Below are 22,532 nucleotides of genomic sequence, written 5' to 3'. Positions count from 1 at the left end.
GGTCAGGGTAGAAAATGAGCTATCACCATGGGCATGTAAGGCAAGGCTGTGTTGGCTCGCCGGATTTGTTCAACCTCTATGGAGAATGGATTTTTCAGGAATGCAACCATCAGGAGACAGGTATTCCAACTGGATGCCGGAAGGTGGATAACATCAGGTATGCGGACGACACCACGTTGTTAGCTGACAGCGAATGCGAACAGCAGATTATGCTGAATAAAGTGAATGAGAAAAGCCTTAATTACAGACTAAAAATCAACCCTAAGAAAACAAAATTGATGGTGGTAAGCAAAACAAACACTAAATACTCATTCATGATGGTAGCGTTACAAGGGAATGGACAAGACATTGAACAGGTGTGTAAGTTTGAATATCTTGGCAGTTGTCTGACAGATGATGGGAGATGTGAAATTGAGATCAGAAGGAGAATAGGTATGGCTAAGACCCAGTTCATGAAGCTAAAAGATCTACTATGCAATCGGAAGGTAGACATCCAAAGTAGAATCCGCTTCCTCGAGTGTTACGTATGGTCAGTGCTGAGGTATGGATCAGAAACATGGACCCTGAAGAAGGATGACATGAAGCGAATTAATGCTTTTGAAGTGTGGTGCTGTCGATTAATGTTGAAGATCAGCTGGGTAGAGAAAGTTTCAAATGAGAGGGTTTTGTCCGAAGTTGATAGACCATGGATATTGCTGGAGAAAATTATGAAGTTCAAAGTTGCTTACTGTGGACACGTTACGCTGAGAGATAACATCTTGTTGGATTTGCTATATGGAAAGGTGGAGGGAAAGAAAGGAAGAGGAAGGCAAAGAACAACATGGCTGGTTAACATCAAGGATTGGACTAAGCTGGACAAGACTAGGGATGTTGTGGACAAGTGTCAGGACAGAACGGTGTGGAAGGAAATCATCCGCCAACTGGAAATTCCAGATATGACCTAACAATGACGATGAGTGGAAAGTATATTGACTGGTTGCATCACAGCCTGGTATGGAATCACCAATACTCTTGAATGTAAAATATCACAAAAAGTAGTGGGTACAGCCCAGTTCATCGTGGGGGTAAATCCTTACCCACCATTGAGCACATCGTTGTTGCAGGAAAGCAACATCCATCCTCAGGGATCCTCGCCACCAGGTCATGCTCTCTTTCCGCTGCTGCCGCCAGGAAAAGGGTACAGGACTCTGGACTCTCACCCCACCAGGATCATGAACAATTATTACCCCACACCATTAGGCTCTTGAACCAGAGAGGATAACTTCACTTGCCCCATTGTTGAAATGTTCCCATAACCTGTAGACTCACTTTCAAAGTCTCTTCATCTCAAGTTCTCGAGACTTATTGTTCATTTATTTATTATTATTTCTTTTTGTATTTGCAATTTGTTGTCTTTTTCACACTGGTTGACACCCAGGTTGGTGTAGTCTTTCATTGATTCCATTGTGGTTATTATTCTATTGTGTATTTATTGAGAATGCCCACAAGGGAATGAATCTCGGGTATATGGTGACAGATATGTACTTTGATAATAAATTTACTTTGAACTTCTTGAATTTCGAATTTAAAAATTAACAGTAAGAAGGGAAGTTGAGGGATGGTATAAATGTCAAACTTTGTGCTTAAAATGGATTTGCTAGGGAAATTGTAGAGAAGCTATGTTTTTGAGTTGGGGAGCTCAGGACAAAGAGGATACAGTGTTAAATAGCACTGGACTATCAGGAACACAGGAAGCAATCTTTCAAACAAATTGGCATGTGATGTAGCATGTTTTCTACCAACAGACTATGTATGTTGTGCCCGTTGAAACTTTGAAACTGAAAATGCATTTTTATAACGTAAAGATCTAAAGCAAAATGGAAGCTAAGGTATGCACATTGAATTAAGATGATGATTAACTGTGATCTGATGGAATAGTGGAATAGATAACGTTTGGTTGAAAAGCCTCCATTAGTTCCTATGCTGGATGCCATTTATGTATTATCTGGGTTCCACCTCTTCTGAACCTCTCACTAAAATAGATCGCTGGCTGATTGCTCTTCAGGGTAGCTTGCTAAACACAAGTTGACTACCATCTTAGCTGCATTAGGGGCTTGATTGCACTCCAGCAAGTACTGCATTGACTCTAGAGTGTTTTCAATGATCTAAATCATGAAAGGTATAATAGAAATGCCATTACATTTTACCTTGGTAATGTTTATTCCAAATCTTCTTTATCTGTCCATCCTTTTGTCTGAATTTCCTTTTTAAAAATATATATTGTAATTATAAATTTTGTATCTAATTGAAGACCTGAACCCACAGTAAACCCATTTACTTTGTTCTAACAGGACAGCCAGTTCTGTATTGGTGTTCCCGCAACATGACGTTTTGGAGCAGCATTTCCTTCAATCTAGCCGTTCTCATGAACCTGTTGGTTGCATTGTTCTACCCCTTTGAGGGCGCCCGAGGAGGTACTGTCACATTAATCTGTGTTCCATGAGCTTGGCAATTTGTGTAGCTGTTTTAATTGAAGAAGAATGGAAAACAAAGCTGTTTGCCTTCATTTTAGACTTCCATAATATTGTTAATAGATTGTGCCAGTGTATTTCACCATCAAAGATGTGGATTCCATACTGTTTATAAAATGAGATAATTTCCTCATTGCCTAGTTTGAAATGAAATATATGATAGGTTAAGTGGATTGCAGACTAAATCTGAATAAGCAACCATGGAGTTGAGTGGATTTCACATTTCTTAAAGTGAGTCTGTGTCAGACATCAACAGAAGGGGATTTCTGAGGCTTGTGAAGGTGTTGTTATCTAGATGATTGGGCAGCCATTTTCCCACAGACACGGAACCAGAACAAAGGAACAGATTTAACAGTAAAAATGTATTGCAGATGTAAAATGACATTTCAGCTTAATATTCCATATCGCAAGAGCTGAAATATAATTTTCATTGTTGTAAATAGCAGAAGATATTAAAATAATTATCTGACAAATTGCTAGTCTGCGCACACAACACTCTGCATTTAACTATGTGTGGCTACTCCAGACATTTCACCATCATTTCTAATGCAATGTCCAGACCAGAATGCAGTTAGAAAACCTGCAGCATTATTCTGTTTTAAACCTGAGGTAAGTCCACAGACCATAAGTCATTGGAGCAGAATTAGGCCATTCAACCCATTGCGTCTGTTCTGCCATTCCATCATGACTGATTTATTATCCCTCTCAACCTCTTTGCCCTGCCTTCTCCCCATAACCTTTGATGCCTTACTAATCAAGAACTTATCAGCCTCCACTTTAAATATACCCAATAATTTGGCCTCTGCAGTTACCTGTGGAAACTAATTCTACCAATTCACCACTGTCTAGGTAACAAAATTTCTCCTCACTTCTGTTCCAAAAGGATGCCCTTTGATTCTGAGGTTGTGCCCTCTGGTCCTAGACTCCTCCACTGTAGGAAACATACTCTGCATGTCCACTCTATCTAGGCCTTTCAATATTCAATAAATTTCAATGGGATCTCCCTCATTCTTCTAAACTCCAGAGCGTACAAGCACAGAGCCATGAAACTCTCCTCGTGCATTAACCTTTTCATTCCCCTAATCATTCTTGTAAGCCTCCTCTGAACCCTCTCCAATGCCAGCATATCCTCTCTTAGATAAGGGCCTGAGAACTGCTCAAAGCATTCTAAATGCAGTCGGAGCAATGCCTTATAAAGCCTGTGCATTACATCTATGCCTTTGCATCCTAGTTCTCCCACAGTGAATGCTAACATTTCATTTGCCTTCCTTACCACCAACTCAACCTGCAAGTTGACCTTTAGGAAATCCTGCACAAGAACTCCCAAGTCCTTTGCACCTCTGACATCTGAATTTCCTCCCGATTTAGAAAATTGTTTGCGCCTTTATTCCTTCTGTCAAAATTCATGACCATACACTTTTCCAATATTCCATCTGCCACTTCTTTGCACTTTGTCCTAATGTGTGTAAGTACTTCTGAAGACTCCCTGCTTCCTCAACTCCACCTGTTCTGCCACCTAGCTTTGTATCATCCCCAAAACTTACCACAAAGCCATCAATTCCATCATCCAGATCACTGACATTGAACATGAAAAGAAGTGGTTCCATCCCAATACCAACCCCTGCAGAACATCACTAGTCACCGGCAAACAACTTGAAAAGGCACCTCTTTATTCTCATCCTTTGCCTCCAGCCAGTCAGCTAATCTTCTAACCTTTTTTTCCAGTACTAAGATGGACACTTGTGCCATAGTGCATTCCCTCCTAAATCCAGAAATGAGCACTTGTAAGCAATCTGACAAGCACTGAAGGGCCTTACATTTTAATCATCCTTCAGGAAAATTGTGTTAATTCAGAATAGTTTGGAACGAAATGATGTGTAAATAATTTTTCGGGACTGTAAATTTCAATAACCAAATCGCATACATTCATTTGCTATCTCAATGCCATGAATTATGTTTGAGTCATAGCTTTGTTCAATAAAACCACGTTAGTATATTCCAGAATAATAAAACTATTTTTATAATTGCCAAGTAAAAATTTTAGATGTAAACTGGTAACAGCATACTGTTGTTGAATCTGTTCCAAAATGGCATCTCTAATAGTTTTATTTTTCTGAATCTGAAGATTGAGGTCTCACATCAGAGACTTGAGCATAGCATTCAATTTAGCGAGACAGCGAGGAAGGGCTACACTGTGAGAGCTTTTGCCTATTGCATGAGCTGTTAAACCGTGATGGTGCCCGCCTTCTCATACCCCATATCACTCTTCCAAAAAGCAAGGATGTGTTATGTTTCAGTATTAGTACTCTTGTCCATTATTATTAAATGAAGAATTGAGTGAGGCATCAACTTGCTACTATTTGTGAAAGTGTTCACAAATTGATCAATACATTTCCTACCGGTACTTTAATCATGGCACTTCAGATGCAGTGTTTTAATTGCTGTCTGGATAAGAAAAGAAAAATCCTGACTAAACTTGTTTGCAGAGTTGGTCTGGTTTCCCCAAGTACTGAGCAAAAGGCTGCTTTTTCATGTTATTAGTCAACCTCTACATGAATCGCACTTGCTCTTGGGCTAAACATTTTTGGCTTTGTTCCAACCCACAGCACACATGGTTTGAAAGTTCTTGTACTTTCCTATAAACTTGAGTGCATTTATTTCCTTCGGTTTCTTGGTTCACTCACCAAAAGTGAAATTAAGTAAAGTAACATGATGAATGCAAACTCTCTCTGTTCTGTATCTTAATAATGTAACACTGCAGTAAAAACTGATGCAAAGCGCAATGGGGGCTGTGACTGGAGATATTCGTGTTGGAGACACACATTTTCAGATAGCAAGGGAATCGAGGCATTTGGAGTTGAAGCAGGAGGTGAGTTTGGATATAAAAATTATTGAATGGTGAAATGAGCACACACAAATCCGACTTGGTTTACCATCACCTGGTCAAAATCGCAGAACTTTGTCCCGAAGTTGTTGACAGACGCTGTACCCTAATGCATTTCCATGACCGATGGCGTTTCACCTCTTTCTAAACGCTTTATTATTTCCACTTTATTTTCAATCGCGATCGCTTCCCGTCAATGGAACAGAAACACTGCAGACGGCAGGTCCCGAGCTCCGCTGGCTCCCGAGGTCCACTGGGTCCTAAGGACCACTGCAATGAGACAGGTTAAATGGGACAAGTGGGGGCTGAGCTGGGTTTGAGTATTTGATCCTCCACAATATTCCACGTGGGATTTTAAAATGGAGGTAGCAGTGTTTTTTTTTACGAGGTTGAGTTGCGAGCTCGATATCAATCCGGCACGGATGGTACGGGAGTCACTGGATCAACATCAACCCAGCATGGGAGCGGTCTGTCACTGGATCGAACTCGGAAACCTCCGTTCTTGAGCCCAGCATTGATCTCACTGCGCACCAGCCTACCGGAGCAGGGGTGAGGTCAGGGTGAATCTTACTAAGAAAAGTTTAAGCCAAATACAAAGTTAAACACTCAACACAGTGTCAACGGCAATGACTTAAAATGGCAGGTGGCGTCGTGATCTGACTTAAAGTGGCAGACGGCGTTCTCCTTCCTGGGTTCGTAAGTACGAGTTGTCTGTAAGTCGGACGTTCGTAACTCAGGGACTACCTGTATAGATAGAACCATGTGGCCAGCTACTGTTTCTATCTCATAGGAAATCTACCTCCAATGAGAAAAATTGTCCAGTTACACTCGTATTTACAAAACTCCAGGGTCAATGCATTAAAGTTAATTATTGTCTACTCAGTGCAAACTGAGTAATCAGAAATGGAGTGGAGAGCTTCAATTACAGTGCAATCCAACAATAATCCGCTGACTGACATCCAGTACGCATTTCACTAAGTCACTCAGCTTGACACCAAATCATGGTTTTGCTTATACATGGACTAAAGAGCTTAATTCCAGAGGTTAGCAGCTGAGTTGTGGAGAGGGGTGAGTGCCCGAGTTATCGAGAGCAGTTGATGAGCATGCCAGGCAGACAAAAATAAATAGACTGCACAAGGAAGAGAAAAAGAAAGTCAAGTTGCAGTTTCAAAAAGATCACAAATCTGCATATTACTGATGAAAAATCTGATAATGATGAGAGTGACACAGGACTAAGCAACCTTGAGATTTACAGTGTGAAAACTAACAAATCGATGAACAATGTGGCTTGCACCAGAAGTGAATGGCAAATTAATTAACATGGAATTGGAGACTGGCTCAGCTATATCAGCCATTCCACAAAATGACTTTGAATGGCATTTCAAAGATCCTGAACTGAAGCCTGCAGATATCCAACTAAGAATTTATACTAGATCATTCCTGTGGGGAATGTATTTGTAACAGTGAAATATAACAAATAGCAAGCCCCATTGAGCTGGTATGGGGTAAGAACAGGGGGACCAGCATCGTGGGGTTGTGATTGGCTGAGACAACTACAACTTGATTAGAGATCCATCCACCATTTATAAGCCACATCCCTTGTCATAGAATTAATTGAAAGTGAATTACAAAAGGTATTGGATGATGTCACATCTGTCTCCATGCGATACACCACGAACTTTTGCACAACAGAGGGCTAACGCGTATTTGTGGCAAAATCTGTGCTTCTGTTTGGAAAGCATATTGGACTAAGGAAGGGCCACAGCACTCCAAGGAATGGTGACTGACAAAGGCAGTGTTTTGACTACAACAGTTTTTTGTAGGCAACATTGAGTGCCTATGAAAAGTATTCACAGTGCTTGGAACTTTTTTCATTTTATTGTTTTACAACATTGATCACAGTGGATTTAATTTGGCTTTTTTTTGCCACTATTCAACAGAAAAATATACTTTCATGTCAAAGTGAAGAAAGGTCTTTGTTCAAATTAGAGATTTCAAGTGATCTAAATTAATTACAAATATAAAACACTAAATTATTGATTGTATAAGTATTCAGCCCTTTCAAGTCAGAATTTAGTAGATGCACCTTTGGCAACAATTACAACCTTGAGTCTCTGTGGATAGGTCTCTATCAGCTTTGCTACTCTGGACAACGCAAGTTTTCCCCATTCTTCTTTACAAAACTGCAGATTGCATGGGGATCATGAGTGAACAGCCCTTTTCAAGTCAAGCCAGAAATTCTCAATTGGATTGAGGTCTGCGTTCTGACTTGGTCACTCCAGGACATTGTTGTTTTTAAGCCATTCTTGTGTAGCTTTGGCTTTATCGCTTAGGGTCATTTTCTTGCTAGAAACCAAGACTTCTCCCAAGTCACAATTGCATCAGGTTTTCCTCCAGGATTTCCCTGTATTTTGCTGCATTCATTTTACCCTCTACCTTCACAAGCCTTCCAGGACCTGCTGCAGTGAAGCATCCCCACAGTATGATGCAGCCACAACCAAGCTTTATGGTAGGAATGTTTTTGATGATGTGCGGTGTTCGGCTTATGATGAACATAGCATTTTAGTCTGGTAGCTAAAAAGCTCAATTTTAGTTTCATCAGTCATAGAACCACCTTCCAGTTGACTTCAGAGTCTCCCACATGCCTTCTGACAAACTGATTTCATGTGATTTTTTTCAACGGTGGCATTCCCATAAAGCTGTGACTGGTGAAGCACCTGGGCAGCAGTTGTCATATGTGCAGTCTCTCCCATCTCAGCCACTAAAGTTTGGAACTCCTCCAGAGTTGTCATAGATCTCTTGGTGGCCTCCCTCACTAGTCCCCTTCTTGCACGGTCACTCAGATTTTGAGGAGAGCCCGTTCTGGGCAGATTTACAGCTGTGCCATATTCTTTCCATTTCCTGATGATTGACTTAGCTGTACTTTTTCAATAACCTTTTTACGGAGTTGCTTGGAGTATAATTTTGTCTTCAGGGTGTAGTTTTTGCCAGGATACTGACTCACCAGCAATTGGACTTCCCAGTTACAGGTGTATCTTTACTACAATCAATTGAAACAACTTGACTGCACACAGGTGATATCCATTTTACTGCTGTAATTATGCGACTTCTAAAACTGATTGGCTGCACCAGTGATGCTTCAGTGTGTCATATTAAAGGGGGTGAATACTTTGGCAATCAATTATTTTGAGTTTTATATTTGTAATTAATTTAGATCACTTTGTTTTCACTTTGATGTGAAAGAGTTTTTTTGTGTTTTAAAAAAAAACCTGAAATTAACCGGTTAATTAACCGAGAAAACCGAAACTGTGATTCAATGTTGTAAGCAATAAAACCTGAAAACTTCCAAGGGAGGTGAATACGTTTTATAGGCACTGTATCTGAGAAAGCTTCTGATGTGTTAATCAGGCAGTTGCTTTCAAAATGTGGCTTGTTTTTAAGCTGGGAGAGAGCTTAAGGAGTTTCAGGAAAGTTGCAAGCATTCAGCTTTTGTGAATATAAGGAACCAGTCTTTTACTCTGCGTGCATCAAGGTTATTGCAAGAACTTCAAGTGGGAGATAAAAAGCTGTTTGTAAAAGTAGATGCAAAGAGCAAAGCCCAGCTTGACGAATGGAAGAGCAAACAGAAAGGAGTCAATGGAGATACGAAAACAGAGGATTCATCAGACAACATGGAAAAGAAAGAGGAGGATGACATAAGTGGCATGAAAATGGAAGAGGATAAACGAGACCTGAAAGAGGATAGGTCAGTGAGCCTGCCATTAGTAGTGGGAAAGTTTTTGGAAGGTATTCTTAGGGGCTAGGTATATAAAAACTTGGATAGACAGGGATAGTCAGTACGGCTCAGTGTGTGGTAGGTCATTCCTAACCAATGTTGCAGAATTTTTTGAAGAAGTTCCCAGGAAAGCTGGTGGAGGTAAGGCAGTGAATGTTATCTACGTGGACTTTATTTGACAAGATCCCACATGGGATGTTGGTCAAGAAGATTCAGTCACTCGGCATTCAAGATGAGGTAGTAGATTGGATTAGACATTGGCTTTGTGGGAGAAGACAGAGGGTGACTACTAAAGTGGTAATAGATGGTTCCCTCTGACTGGATGCCATGATGGAGAATAAAAGAAGACCTTGATGTAAAAGAAGAGCCTCAGTGCTGAAGCTTTGCTGGTGGCTGTCATGTGACCAATACCTCCAATATTCCAGCGGAAGCCCATTGGAAAATAAAGAGAATGAAAATATTCGTGTTTGGGTTGCCAACAGAGAATTGGAAGTGGGTGCATCACAACATCAAGAACCTTTGATCGTGGTGGCAGAGACAAAGACTTGTGTGACAGGGATACTAGAGAAAGAAGGGAATGAGACTACAGGGGAATGTACTTTAGGAGAAAGTTTGGTGTTTTTGGTGAGTGTAAGTAGTGTAATTCCTACACTGGGGAGGAAGCAGAATGGCTTGCTGCTGACCCCACTAGTTAATAGTGCTGACATTGTTTGATGATAAAGTGCCATTGGAGGATCCAAAACAGGCAATAGGATGCAGGAAGCAATCAGAAACCCTTTAAGAGTGTGTAGAATGCAATGGTGATGCCCAAGCAGAGATATGTATTCTTTCCGCCTCAGAAGCTGACCATGAAGTTCCTCAGGAAGCAATCCTGACTGAATCTCTAAATCCTCATTGGGGGACTTTGAATTCAATGAATTTTTCATCATGGAGAAATGTGTGTGTGGACTAGCAACAATGATTGAAGAGATGCTTGGTGAAGGATCAATGTCACCCAGTCAATGGTTTTCAAATAATTTAAGTCAACAAGGTAGTCACTCCAGTAGCCTGTGGTCTATTCCATATGAAAAACTTGAGACATGTGATGGTTGGGAGCAGAGGATCCCAATACCTGTTTCACAGCTTGGAAACTACTTTGCCCCCATTCCATCATGAGAAGGTGATGGGGAGATTAACAAAAAAAGGTTGATATTTTAGAAATGCAGCGAAAAGCAAATGTGGATGTGAAACCACTGCTGTTCAGTCTCACTGCTGACAAGGAGAGCCTAAAGGAGAGTTCACAGACTGGGGTGGTTTTGTCTGTGGAAGAGGTGGAAGCAGAACCGAAAGGTCTCAAAATGGAATTTGAGAGGAAGCTTGCCACTCCATTCATGGTGGAGCATCTGGAACAGGCTCTAACTGCGTCATCCGGTCCTAAACAAATATTTTAAAAAAGACACAGATATAACTCTTCTCACTAAACTAGTTAACAGCTTGAAGGCAAGTGGAACTTTGTCTTTACAATCAAAAATCCCCTGATGAAATTCTGCCACCACCTGCAGCGTGACTGCCGTTCCCAGATATTCTAGGTGACCTGCTTGGCAGTCAGAATTATCATACACCAGTCCCTAATCAGCAAGGCCATTCGTTTTCCATCAGCTTTGCATTCTGAGGTGCCCCATACTGACAATGCAGTACCCAGGCCAGGATCTATACATACACCACCAAGAGTTAAAATTACTTTGGCGTCTTTGCCAGGTTGTTGATACTCTCACTGAAACAGCCGCTCTCCAGACGGATTGAATCTCTAGTTTATTCACTGATCCTCAGCACATGGGGCAGAATAATCCCTAGGGTTATGTCTGGGAATAGAGGCAGTATACTCTCCTTCCCTATTAAGAAAAACTTTTTTTTTTTGTTGGTTGTATTTGATTTCTCCATTGAACATTAAAGCTGGTCTGTGTATGGGAAAGGTTAGAAATCGCTAAAATACGGGAGAAAGGAAAGGTTATGTATTTGTGTATATTTTGACTCTTGCGGGTTGCTGTTGAGCTTCCCTGTATGTCACATTCTGAATATAATGTGAGAGCGTATTCTGGGTAGGTGACTTACAATTAAAAATAAACAGCAGCACTTTTGTTCCTCACCTCTCTGTCTCTCATGTTTGTTGTTCATGGCCACCCGGCTTCCCAGTACCACAAAGGTAACAGTTGGCAGCACGTTTCTCTACTGGAGAGGAAATGAAACTGTTGCATTTTCATGATTCTGTTCCTCTTGTTGACTGTCATCATCAAAGTTGGGGAATTCTCTTTTATTTAATCAACCCCCCCTCCAGTAAAAGAAAATCGGACTGGGACTGACATTTTTGACATGAATATAACACCCATAAGCCAATTGAGTTTGCAAGAAAGAGAAGTTTGACTTCTTGCAAAATGTCAATAGTCCTCAAAGGGGTTAACGATGCAGGACACTTGTATACAGTATGACTTTATAAAGTTGATGACGCAATGGATGAATCTCGTAATTGACTCACATATGTGCTTTTCTGCATATTGTTGTTGCACTTTGCAGAAGAATTTACATGAATGCCCTTTAAACTCTTTCCAAGAAGCTTCTGTGCATATCCTCCTTGCCATTTCAGCTCAGAATGTAGAGGGCAGCTGTAAATGTTCTGGTTTTTTTTGAGGACTAAAATGATGGCACAAGGCAACAGTGCCCCAGTGGCTCACTATCTTGAATTATACGTTTTACACTTGACCTGGCTCAAGTTGTATACACAATATATTGTATAATCTACACTTGAAAAGCAACCTGCATTGAGTTCATTATTCATTTCACAAGTTTCAAAATATATTTTCATTCTGCTGTTAACTTTGTGGTTTATCTTTTAGGCAGATTCACATAGCGCTATAATAAAATCTATGTCATGTCTAACATGCATTTCCTTTCTGTCAGGATTCTAGTTGGTCTTCAGTCTTGGCAACTAAATGTTGTATTTTTTTTACCCATGTATTGGGAGCAGTATGTTTCTTTTTTTTTAGGAGCACCATGTTCTGAAATGGGAACGTGGACATGAGAAAATCTGCAGATGCCGGAAATCCAGAGCAACACAGAAAATACTGAAGGACCTCAGCAGGCCAGACAGCATCTATGGAAAAGTGTGAACAGTCGATAGTTTCTTCACTAGTCCTCAAAGGATCTTGGCCTGAAACATTGACTGTTTACTCTTTGCCATAGATGCTCCCTGGCTTTCTGAGTTCCTCCAGCATTTTGTGTGTGTTGCTCTGAAATGGGAAGACAAGATTCAGTTTGTTTGTATACTCCCTTTTTGTCAAATGTTGACATAATGGGCAACAAGGACATGCAACTACACTCAGTGGCCATTTTATTATGTACCTCCTTGCACCTAAGATTTAATGTTTTGTGTATTCAGAGGTGCTCTTCTACACACCACTGTTGTGATGGTAACACACACAAATTTCCAGCATCTGCAGATTTTCTCATGTAATGGGTGGTTATTTGAGTTACTGTTGCCTTCCTGTCAGCTTGAATCAGTTGGGCCATTCTCCCTTGAGCTCTTATTTACAAGACATTTTTTGCCCACAGACCTTCTGCTCATTGGAACTTTTTTTTTTAGTTTTTGCACCATTCTTTGTAAGTTGTTGTGCGTGGAAATGCTAGGAGATCAGCAGTTTCTGAGATACTCATACCACCCTGTCTGGCACCGTTAATCATTCAACCACGTTCAAAGTTACTTAGAACATACTTATCCCCCATTCTGATGGTTGGTTTGAACAGCAATGGAACCTCTTGGCATGTCTGCTTGCTTTTATGTATTGAGCTGCTGGCACATAATTGACTGACTAGATATTTGTATTAAAGGACAGGTGTACCTCACAAAGTGGCCACTAAGCATATGTTGCAGCACTGACTTTGTAGGACACCTCTTACCTCTTAGGAACCTTTTCAAATAAAAGTGGACGCTGAGCCCTGTGGAGAACTACCACTTAGTCAATGAAGACTATTTTAAGGACTATCTAAACTTTAAATTCTAAAGGAAAGGGATGGAGATGAGATCTGGGGAAGGACGTAGTGTTTGGGGCCAAGGCATGGCCACAAATGATGTGATAAGGGAAAAGTAAGCTAATAAGGAGCCTAGACTTGAAAGTAAGGAATGCTGGAGGTGCTTTGTGGATTTGAAGAAGTTTGCAGTGATAAGGAAAGGCAAGGCTGCAGCATGATACGACTCAGGGATGAAAATGTTTAAAATGTGAGATATAGCCTCACCAAGCACCAATGTGAGTTGATCAAAAAAGCTAGTAGGTTAACTGGAGTTGTTGTGAAATTAAATATGAGCTGCTGCAGTTTGGATGAGTGGGGTGTAGGTTGTGAGAACAGCAATTATATGGCAGAGATAGATATTATTATGGGATTAAAGTAAATAGTTTTAGCACTGGAGAGGAAATGGGGTCAGAGACTCAGGAGTTTGTGGTGAAGACTGAAACTTAGTGCAATTGATATTCATAATATTCTACTGGGAGAGAGAAATTTCTCATCAGCTACAGTGTGTTCTGAAGGTAGCCTGATGAAGACAGTGGAGTGGGAGGAGGTGATGATGAGGAGGAGACAAAACATATCGTGCATTCACACAGTGCTGTCCAGAACTTGTGGTTGTTCCAAATCTCCTTCAGTTCTAAGCAAATACTTCATAGGGACTGGCAAAAGCAATTTGTGCACACCAAGCTTCCACACTGTGCAATGTTAGAAAGACATAATGTATATGAGTTTATATTAACCAACTGGGGCATTTAGGAGAACTTGTTCATCTTGAAATTTGTGCATTCGGGTTGCTTTGAGCAACCAGGGAGGACCAGTGCAGCTTTGTTAATGCTTCAGCCATAGCTCGACACTTTTAGTTCCTGTTCATCTATTGACCCTCTGTTCGTTGGCATTTATTAGCTTGGTCTGATGTTCTGGACTAAAGGGTCCTGGTCAAAAACATCAATTGTTCATTTCTCTCCATAGGTACTGCCTGACCGGCTGAGTTCCTCCAGCACTATTTGTGTGTTGCTACAAATTTCCAGCATCCGTTGTCTCTCTTCTGTCTATAATTGTCTCTAGTCTGGCATCAACTCAGATATGAAATTTTCATCTATGTGTTGCACTTTTCTATAATACAGCATGTAGAGCCACCCACATTTTAACTCCACTGGTTTTGGTGTGTTTTCTGTGTAGAAATGAAATATAACAAAGGGGTCCATTATTTTTCTGTAATTTAAAAGCTGTTACTTCTTTCCTGTCTGCTGGAAGCTCCAAGTGTACAGATGAGTGTATTAAATCTGACGTTAATGACAGTGTGTTATAATGTAATTTTGTTCACGTCATTTGTAATTAGTTATACTGCCTACAGTCTACATCTTCCCCCAAGAATATCTGTTGTACAGTATGTAGGGCAGAAAATGGGGAACAACATTGATATAGTGCCAGAAGTGGACAGTGAAGTGAGAAATCAAGATATCCTGATTAAGCTGAGAGAAATCCCACCCTTCTATATTTCCATTGGCCATTATATTAGAGAGAAAAGTCTAAGCTATAATCAATAGCCTCTCCTTAATCCTTGATCCAATGTTTGAATGCTAAGTAAATGCAACCAGTGTTTACTTAATAAATATCAGAGCTTGTACTGTTCAAAAGCATACTGCAAGATAATACATTACAAAGTGTAACATTCTTGTGGTTGCAGAAGAAATGCATATCTAGTCTGCCAATAGGCTTTTTCTTTCTGGAAGGTTTAATAAGCATTATATACCGGGCCCCATGTTCCATTCCCCACACCTAATAAAGTTTAACACTGCCCTGCCCAGTAAATATATTTTGTTTTCCTCTGCCTTGTAGCAAGTGAGAAAGCTAGAGGGAAAGAGGATTTGGTTTGATATCCTACTCCCCTATTTCTGCATGACTGAATAATCTGAGTGGTTATTAAGTCAACTAGTTAGACCTTCCATCTTATGACTTGAGTAAACAGTGGTATTAATCTTTCCTGTGGTTCATATTTCTTACTTCCTGAGTTTAAGTGGAACAATCTAAATGTCTATTAACAATTTCATCATCCAGTAACTTGTAAACGTGTTGAAATATTGTTTTAGTTGATCTACATGGAAATGAATATCCATTAATAGTGAAGTTGGAGGTATAAAAATGTCCAACTGAACTTCAACAAATGTGGCTGGGAATTTTCTGTGTGAATACTTGAAATGCACTTTTCTCAGCAAAGCACCATGTAATAGGAAATTCATATCCACAGTTGCACAGTTGAGTTTAGTGACTTTCAATTAACCTCTTTTGATATGTGGATGTTTTGTATCTAAAACTGACTTCTTTTGTCTGCAGGTACTTTGGAGGCACATTTATCAGGCTTGCTATGGACAGCGGTGTGTATATCTCTTGCCATTGTGATTGCCCTTCCAAAGCCCCATGGTATCAGAGCTTTGATCGCCTCTACGATTTTGCGCCTTATATTCTCAATTGGCTTAGAACCAACCCTGTATTTGTTGGGAGCATTTAATGTGAGTATTTTACGTACATAGAATAAAACTGCACTTATACCAGCATTTTATAGATAAATGCACCCTTTTTTAACATGGTCCTGAAAGCATGCAGTATGTCTGGTGAAGTATTTGTATGCCTGCCCTGATCTTGTGTCTTGAATAAGTTTTTATTAAATTCAGTCACACTTCCATGAAGGAACCTGAAGCATTGTAGTACATTAGGAGTGTTTTATAATTAAAATGAAAACAGGAAAAAACTGCACATGCTGGAAATTCAGTATAAATGGTGGAAAAGCTCAACTGATCACTCTGCATCTGCGGAAAGGGAAATAGTTAAACTTTCAGTTCAAAGTTATTGTTTCTGACCACGTATCTTCAGCTTGAAACATTCATTATGTTTCTCTTCACTCAGGTGTTCTCTAATCTGTTATTTCCCACATTTTCTGTTTTTAATATAAATTTGTTCTTGATGTGAAAACCCGGAAGCTGACAGTTTTTAAAACCCTATCACTTATCATTTGCGTGTGAATACCTATTAGGTATCCAAGCGAACACTTTCATCCGATGATTGGGTAAAGGAATAGCTGGTCTCTCAGACCCAATCATTAAATACAATCATCCATTAAAGGTTGAAACCACATTCTTGAAACAGTTAAGCTTTTCAGGAAAAGAAGTAATAATATTGTTACAGTTATACAATTTTATTTTAGTTTTTTCTGTATTGATTTAAATTGTTTTGCAGCAATAGATTTTATTATGCTTCAAGTAATATTTGGTGTCTACATTAATCTGTTGTGAAGTAAGAGAGTATTTCTGCTGTCTTGATGATGCATTTTCTGGAATATTGAGATACAGTTGTTTAAGTGAAGATAATTTATGTCTGACCTCCAGTATGGCAAACTAGGAAGAGAACTGGAGACGGTCTTCACTTTTTTTTCCTCAAATATCTTTCAGTTTGTGTTAAACACAAGCATAGTGTGAAAACTGGATTCAGTCACTGATCCACTTACTGCACCAAAGAATGATTTGTAGAGAAGTTCAAAAGAAGTGATTTAATGGACTAAAGCAGCACTTTACCGTCAACGGCAAAGAAAGAGCTTTCACTTTTCACCCGATTGACAGCGGTTCACAACTTTGCACCATTTATACGAAAGATTTCCAATACTCTGGGAATTTGCTGACATGGTGTTCCTTAAAAGGCCGAGCAAAGGAAAATTGTGAACCTTTGTATTTCTCTACAAACTGCAAAACTCGAAATTGGAGCATGTAATGCCTTTTTTCTTAGACATAAATTTCACACAAAGCAATTTAGCATATTTTTAAAAAACTTATCACTGTTCATTTGTGTGTGAATACCTGTTGGGGTGCTTACACTTGGATTTGTTTCTTTGGCCATAGCATTGACCATTAATGTTTGAATTCCTACCCATTATAAAATTGTTTCTTGCAGTGCACACAGTTTTTTTTCCCCACTGTCACCTGTGCACTTTGAGATATTTGCACAGTGCTCATTTCCACCCTGATTGGCCTATGTTGGAACTGCCATGTGTAACCTACTTGTGTTCAATGACCATAGATTTCTCCCAGAAGTTACTTCAGACCACTGCCACCTTCCACCTTTCACTACACACTCCAGCATCAGAGATCACCCAGGGACAGAGGGCTACCTACAGTGCCTATAAAAAGTATCCACCCCTCTTTGGAAGCTTTCATGTTTTGTTGTTTTACAACACTGAATCACAGTGGATTCAATCTGTGTTTTTTTTTTACATGAATCAACAGAAAAAGACTCTTGTGTCAAAATGAAAACACATCTGAACAAAGTGATCTAAAATAATTATAAATTATAAAACACAAAATAATTGTACTTTGTGCCTGTAATAAGTATTCACCCCTTTTAATATGACACACCAAATCATCACTGGTGCACCCTTGTGGTTTTAGAAGTCACATAATTAGTTAAATGGTGATCTGTTTTGGGAGAACTGGGTACAGTCAAGGTGTTTCAATTGATTGTAGTAAAAATACACCTGCATCTGGAAGGTCCACTGTTGGCGAGTCAGTGTCCTGGCAAAACTACACTATGAAGACAAAAGAACACTCCAAGCAACTCTGTAAAAAGGTTATTGAAAAGCACAAGTCAGGAAATGATACAAGAAAATTTCCAAGTCACTCAATATCCCTTGGAGTACAGTTAAGTCAATCATCAAGAATTGGAAAGAATGTGGCACAGCTGTAAATCTGCCGAGAGCAGGACGACCCCAAAAACTGAGAGATTGGGCAAGAAGAGAACAAGTGAGGAAGGCCACCAAGAGACCTATGACAACTTTGGAGGAGTTACAGACTATAGTGACTGAGACAGGAGAAATTGCTTATACAACAACTATTGCCCAGGTGCTTCACCAGTCAGAGCTTTATGGGGAAAGTGGCAAAGAGAAAGCTACTGTTGGAAAAGAAACTCACATAAAATCTTGGCTAGAGTTTACCAGAAGGCATGTGGGAGACTCTGAAGTCAGCTGGAAGAAGGTTCTGTGGACTGATGAAACCAAAATTGAATTTTTTTTTTGGCCATCAGACTAAAAGCTATGTTCTTCATAATCCAAACACCACACATCATCAAAAACACACCACACCATTCCTACCATGAAGCACAGTGGTGGGTCAATCATGCTGTGGGGACGCTTCACTTCAGGAGGCCCTGGAAGGCTTATGAAGGTAGACAGTAAAATGAATGCTGCAAAATACAGGGAAATCCTGGAGGAAAATCTTTTGCAGTCTGCAAGAGACCTGCAACTTGGAAGAAGATTTGTTTTCCAGCAAAACAATGACCCCAAGCATAAAGTCAAAGCTACACAGGAATGGCCAAATCAGAGTCCAGACCTCAATCCAAATGAGAATGTGTGGCTGGACTTGATCCCCATGCAATCTGACAGAATTTGAGCAGTTTTGTAAAGAAGAATGGGGAAAAACTGTAGTGCACAGATGTGGAAAGCTGATAGAGACATATCCATACAGACTCAAGACTGAAATTGCTGCCAAAGATCTTTGTACTAAATACTGATTTGAAGGGGGGTGAGTAAGTATGCAATCAATTATTTTGTGTTTAATATTTGTAATAGATTTAGATAAATTTGTTTTCACTTTGACACAAAAGAGTCTTTTCTGGTGATCAGTGTCAAAAAAGCCAAATTAAATCCACTGTAATTTAATGTTGTAAAACAATAAAATATGAAATCTTCCAAGGAGGGTGAATACTTTTTATAGGCACTGTATACCTCCTATTTCAATGAGAAACTGCTGGCAATTTGGCCAATGGAGCTTTCTCTTCCCAGTAACCAGGAAGTTAGACGGGGGATATCCAGTGGGTGTAGTGTACCTCGATTTTCAGAAGACATTTGATAAGGTCCCACATAGAAGATTGGTGGGTAAAATCAAAGCTCAGGGCATCGGGGGGAAGACATTGACATGGATAGAAAACTGGTTGGCAGATAGAAAGCAAAGGGTAGCAGTGAATGGGTGTTTCTCGGAATGGCAGGTGGTGACTAGTGGGGTGCCACAGGGCTCGGTATTGGGACCACAGCTGTTTACCATTTACGTTAACGATTTGGATGAAGGCATAGAAAATAACATCAGCAAATTTGCTGATGATACTAAGCTGGGTGGCAGTGTGACATGTGATGAGGATGTTAGGAGAATTCAGGGTGACTTGGATAGGCTGGGTGAGTGGGCAGATACTTGGCAGATGGCATTTAATGTGAATAAGTGTGAGGTTATCCACTTTGGGAGTAAGAACAGGAAGGCAGATTATTATCTAAATGGTGTAGAGTTGGGTAAGGGAGAAATACAAAGAGATCTCGGAGTCCTTGTTCATCAGTCACTGAAGGTGAATGAACAAGTGCAGCAGGCAGTGAAGAAGGCTAATGGAATGTTGGCCTTTATTACAAAGGGAATTGAGTACAAGAGCAAGGAAATCCTCTTGCATTTGTACAGAGCCCTGGTGAGACCACACCTGGAGTATTGTGTACAGTTTTGGTCTCCAGGGTTAAGGAAGGACATCCTGGCTGTAGAGGAAGTGCAGCGTAGATTCACGAGGTTAATTCCTGGGATGTCTGGACTGTCTTACACAGAGAGGTTAGAGAGACTGGGCTTGTACACGCTGGAATTAAGGAGATTGAGAGGGGATCTGATTGAAACATATAAGATTATTAAGGGATTGGACAAGATAGAAGCAGGAAATATGTCCCAGATGCTGGGAGAGTCCAGTACCAGAGGGCATGGTTTGAGAATAAGGGGTAGGTCATTTAGGACAGAGTTAAGGAAAAACTTCTTCTCCCAGAGAGTTGTGGGGGTCTGGAATGCACTGCCTCAGAAGGCAGTGGAGGCCAATTCTCTGGATGCTTTCAAGAAGGAGCTAGATAGGTATCTTATGGATAGGGGAATCAAGGGATATGGGGACAAGGCAGGAACCGGGTATTGATAGTAATTGATCAGCCATGATCTCAGAATGGCGGTGCAGGCTCGAAGGGCTGAATGGTCTACTTCTGCACCTATTGTCTATTGTCAGTGGTGTGGGCTGCCGTTGATTGTGTACATGGTACCATAAGCATTCCAGTTATTAACTTGGCTTTCTCGTCAGCAAGATGGGTTTCTCTTCCTTCAATGAGCAGCTGGTTTTCTTCATGATCTTTAAAGCCATGTTTCTTACCTGTATTTCTAGGTTCTGCTATAACACTTCCATACATGGGGTGACACTCTGCCAGCTATTCCCTTGCTACTTGTTACAGCACAGATAAAGTCAATTGGACCAGTAGGTCCGCACTGGCACCCAGAATAGCAATCTCATCAGCCTTATGGCCCCACCTTATTATCTGCACCCACCAATTCCTATTCAGTGTTTTTTGCCACTTACCTGTATTATGGTGTAATTTGCAGCTGGCAAATTAACCTTAAACTTCAGAACATGGGAGAAAACTGGGATATCTGGTGGAAATACATCTGTATCTGAGAAGTGTATCCAGACTCCACACTGACGGCACCCAGGGTCAGAACTGAACCTGAGCCCCTGGAGTTACGAGGCAGCGGTACCGCCACGCTGCCCAAAAGAACCAGCACTGCCCAGAGGGGAGAGTTCCTGGAACTCTGGGGCTTCCTTTTTTGGCTCCAAACTGTACACCTTCCTCCTGGACTCTAGTTGCAAAGTCCAACCTGTGCAATTTAGGAAATGGCCACATAATTTGTTCATTATTGTCACATGTCTTGATGAACAATGGAAAAACCTTGTTTTGCATGATCATTTCATCACGTCAATACATTGAGATCGTACAAGGGAAAGAAATAGCAAAGACATAGTGTATAGTGAATCAGAATCAAGTTTAATATCTCTGGCATATGTCATGGAATTGTTTTGCAGCAGCAGTACAATGAAATGCATGGTAAAAAACATTTATAAATTACAATAAGAAATGTGTGCATGTATGTAAATGTATGTGTGTACATGTATGTTTGTGTGTGTGTGGGTAGTGTACGTGTGTTCATTGTTCTTTCAAAAATCTGATGTTGGAGGAGAAGAAGCTGTTCCTAAAATGTTGAGTGTGTGTCTTCAGGCTCCTGTACCACCACCTTGATGGTAGCAATGAGAAGAGGGTATTTCCTGGGTAATGGGGGTGCTTAATGATGGATGCCGCCTTTTTGAGGTATCACCTTTGGAAGAGGTCGTCTTTGCTAGGGAAGATATTGCCCATGATGGAGCTGGCTGAGTTTGTAACTTTCTGCAGTTTTTTCTGATCCTGTGCAATGGCCCCTCCATATCAGATGATGATGCAGCCAGTTAGAATGCTCTCCACAGCACATCTGTAGAAATTTGCTGGAGTCTTTGTTGATATATCAAACCTCCTCAAACTTCCAATGAAATATGGCGACTATTCTGCCATTAATTGCATCAATATGTCAGGCTCATGATCGATCTTCAGAGGTATTAACGCCAGGAACATGAATCTGTTCAGCCTTTCCACTGCTGATTGCTTGATGAGGACTGCTGTGTGTTCTCTGGACTTTCCTTTCTGAAGTCCACAGTCAATTCCTTGGTCTTACTGACATTGAGTGCAAGGTTGTTGTTGCAACACTGCTCAACTAGCTGATTTATCTCACTCCTACACGCCTCTTCATCGCAATCTGAAGCTCTGCCAACAATAGTTGTGTCATTGGCAAATTTATAGATCCCATTTGAGCTGTACATTGCCACAGAGTCATGGATGTAGAGAGAGTAGTGCAGTGGGTTAAGCATGCATCCTTGAGGTGCACCAGTATCGACTGTCAGTAAGGAGGATATGTAATTTCATATCCACATTGATTTGGTCTCCCGATGAGTAAATCAAGCATCCAGTTGTTGACAGACATACAGAGGCCCAGGTTTTGAAGCTTTTTGATTAGTACTGAGGGAATGATTGTGTTGGACTCTAATTCTGTTGAAATCAATAAACAGCAGTCTGGTGTAGTTATTGCTATTGCTCGGGAAGTTCAAGGCTAAGTGGAGAACTAGTGAGATTTCATCCACTTGTAGACCTATTGTGGTGATGGGCAAATTGCTGTGGGTCCAGGTGCTTGGGTAGGAGTTAAAATGGACCATGACCAACTTCTCAAAACACTTTGTTACAGTAGATATGAGTGTAACTGGGCAGTAGTCACTGAGGTTGCCCACCCTGCTCGTCGTGGGCACTGGCATGATTATCATCCTTTTGAAGCAGGTGGGAACTCCTGGCTGCAGCATTGCAAGGTTGAAGATGTCCTCGAATACTCACGACGGTTCACTGGCACAGGTTTCAGTGCCTTACCAGGTA

General features: G+C 40.6%; 1 protein-coding gene and 1 pseudogene across 9 annotated transcripts in view; both read left to right on the top strand.

The window, feature by feature from the left end:
- itpr1b (inositol 1,4,5-trisphosphate receptor, type 1b) overlaps positions 1–22,532 on the top strand; it is a 532,858-nt gene that overhangs the window by 376,479 nt on the left and 133,847 nt on the right. For all 9 annotated transcript variants that reach the window (XM_073072453.1, XM_073072460.1, XM_073072457.1 and 6 more), the window contains 2 exons: positions 2,331–2,453; positions 15,539–15,714. In XM_073072453.1, the coding sequence (XP_072928554.1) occupies positions 2,331–2,453; positions 15,539–15,714 (299 nt within the window). The remainder of the gene's footprint in view (positions 1–2,330; positions 2,454–15,538; positions 15,715–22,532) is intronic.
- Positions 9,066–10,820, top strand: LOC140742135 (eukaryotic translation initiation factor 4E transporter pseudogene; annotated as a pseudogene).

Source organism: Hemitrygon akajei, chromosome 19 (assembly GCF_048418815.1).
Source record: "Hemitrygon akajei chromosome 19, sHemAka1.3, whole genome shotgun sequence".
NCBI classification, from domain to species: Eukaryota; Metazoa; Chordata; class Chondrichthyes; order Myliobatiformes; family Dasyatidae; genus Hemitrygon; species Hemitrygon akajei.
Note: the sequence above shows the minus strand (reverse complement) of the source record. Positions and strands in the feature narration are given on the sequence as shown.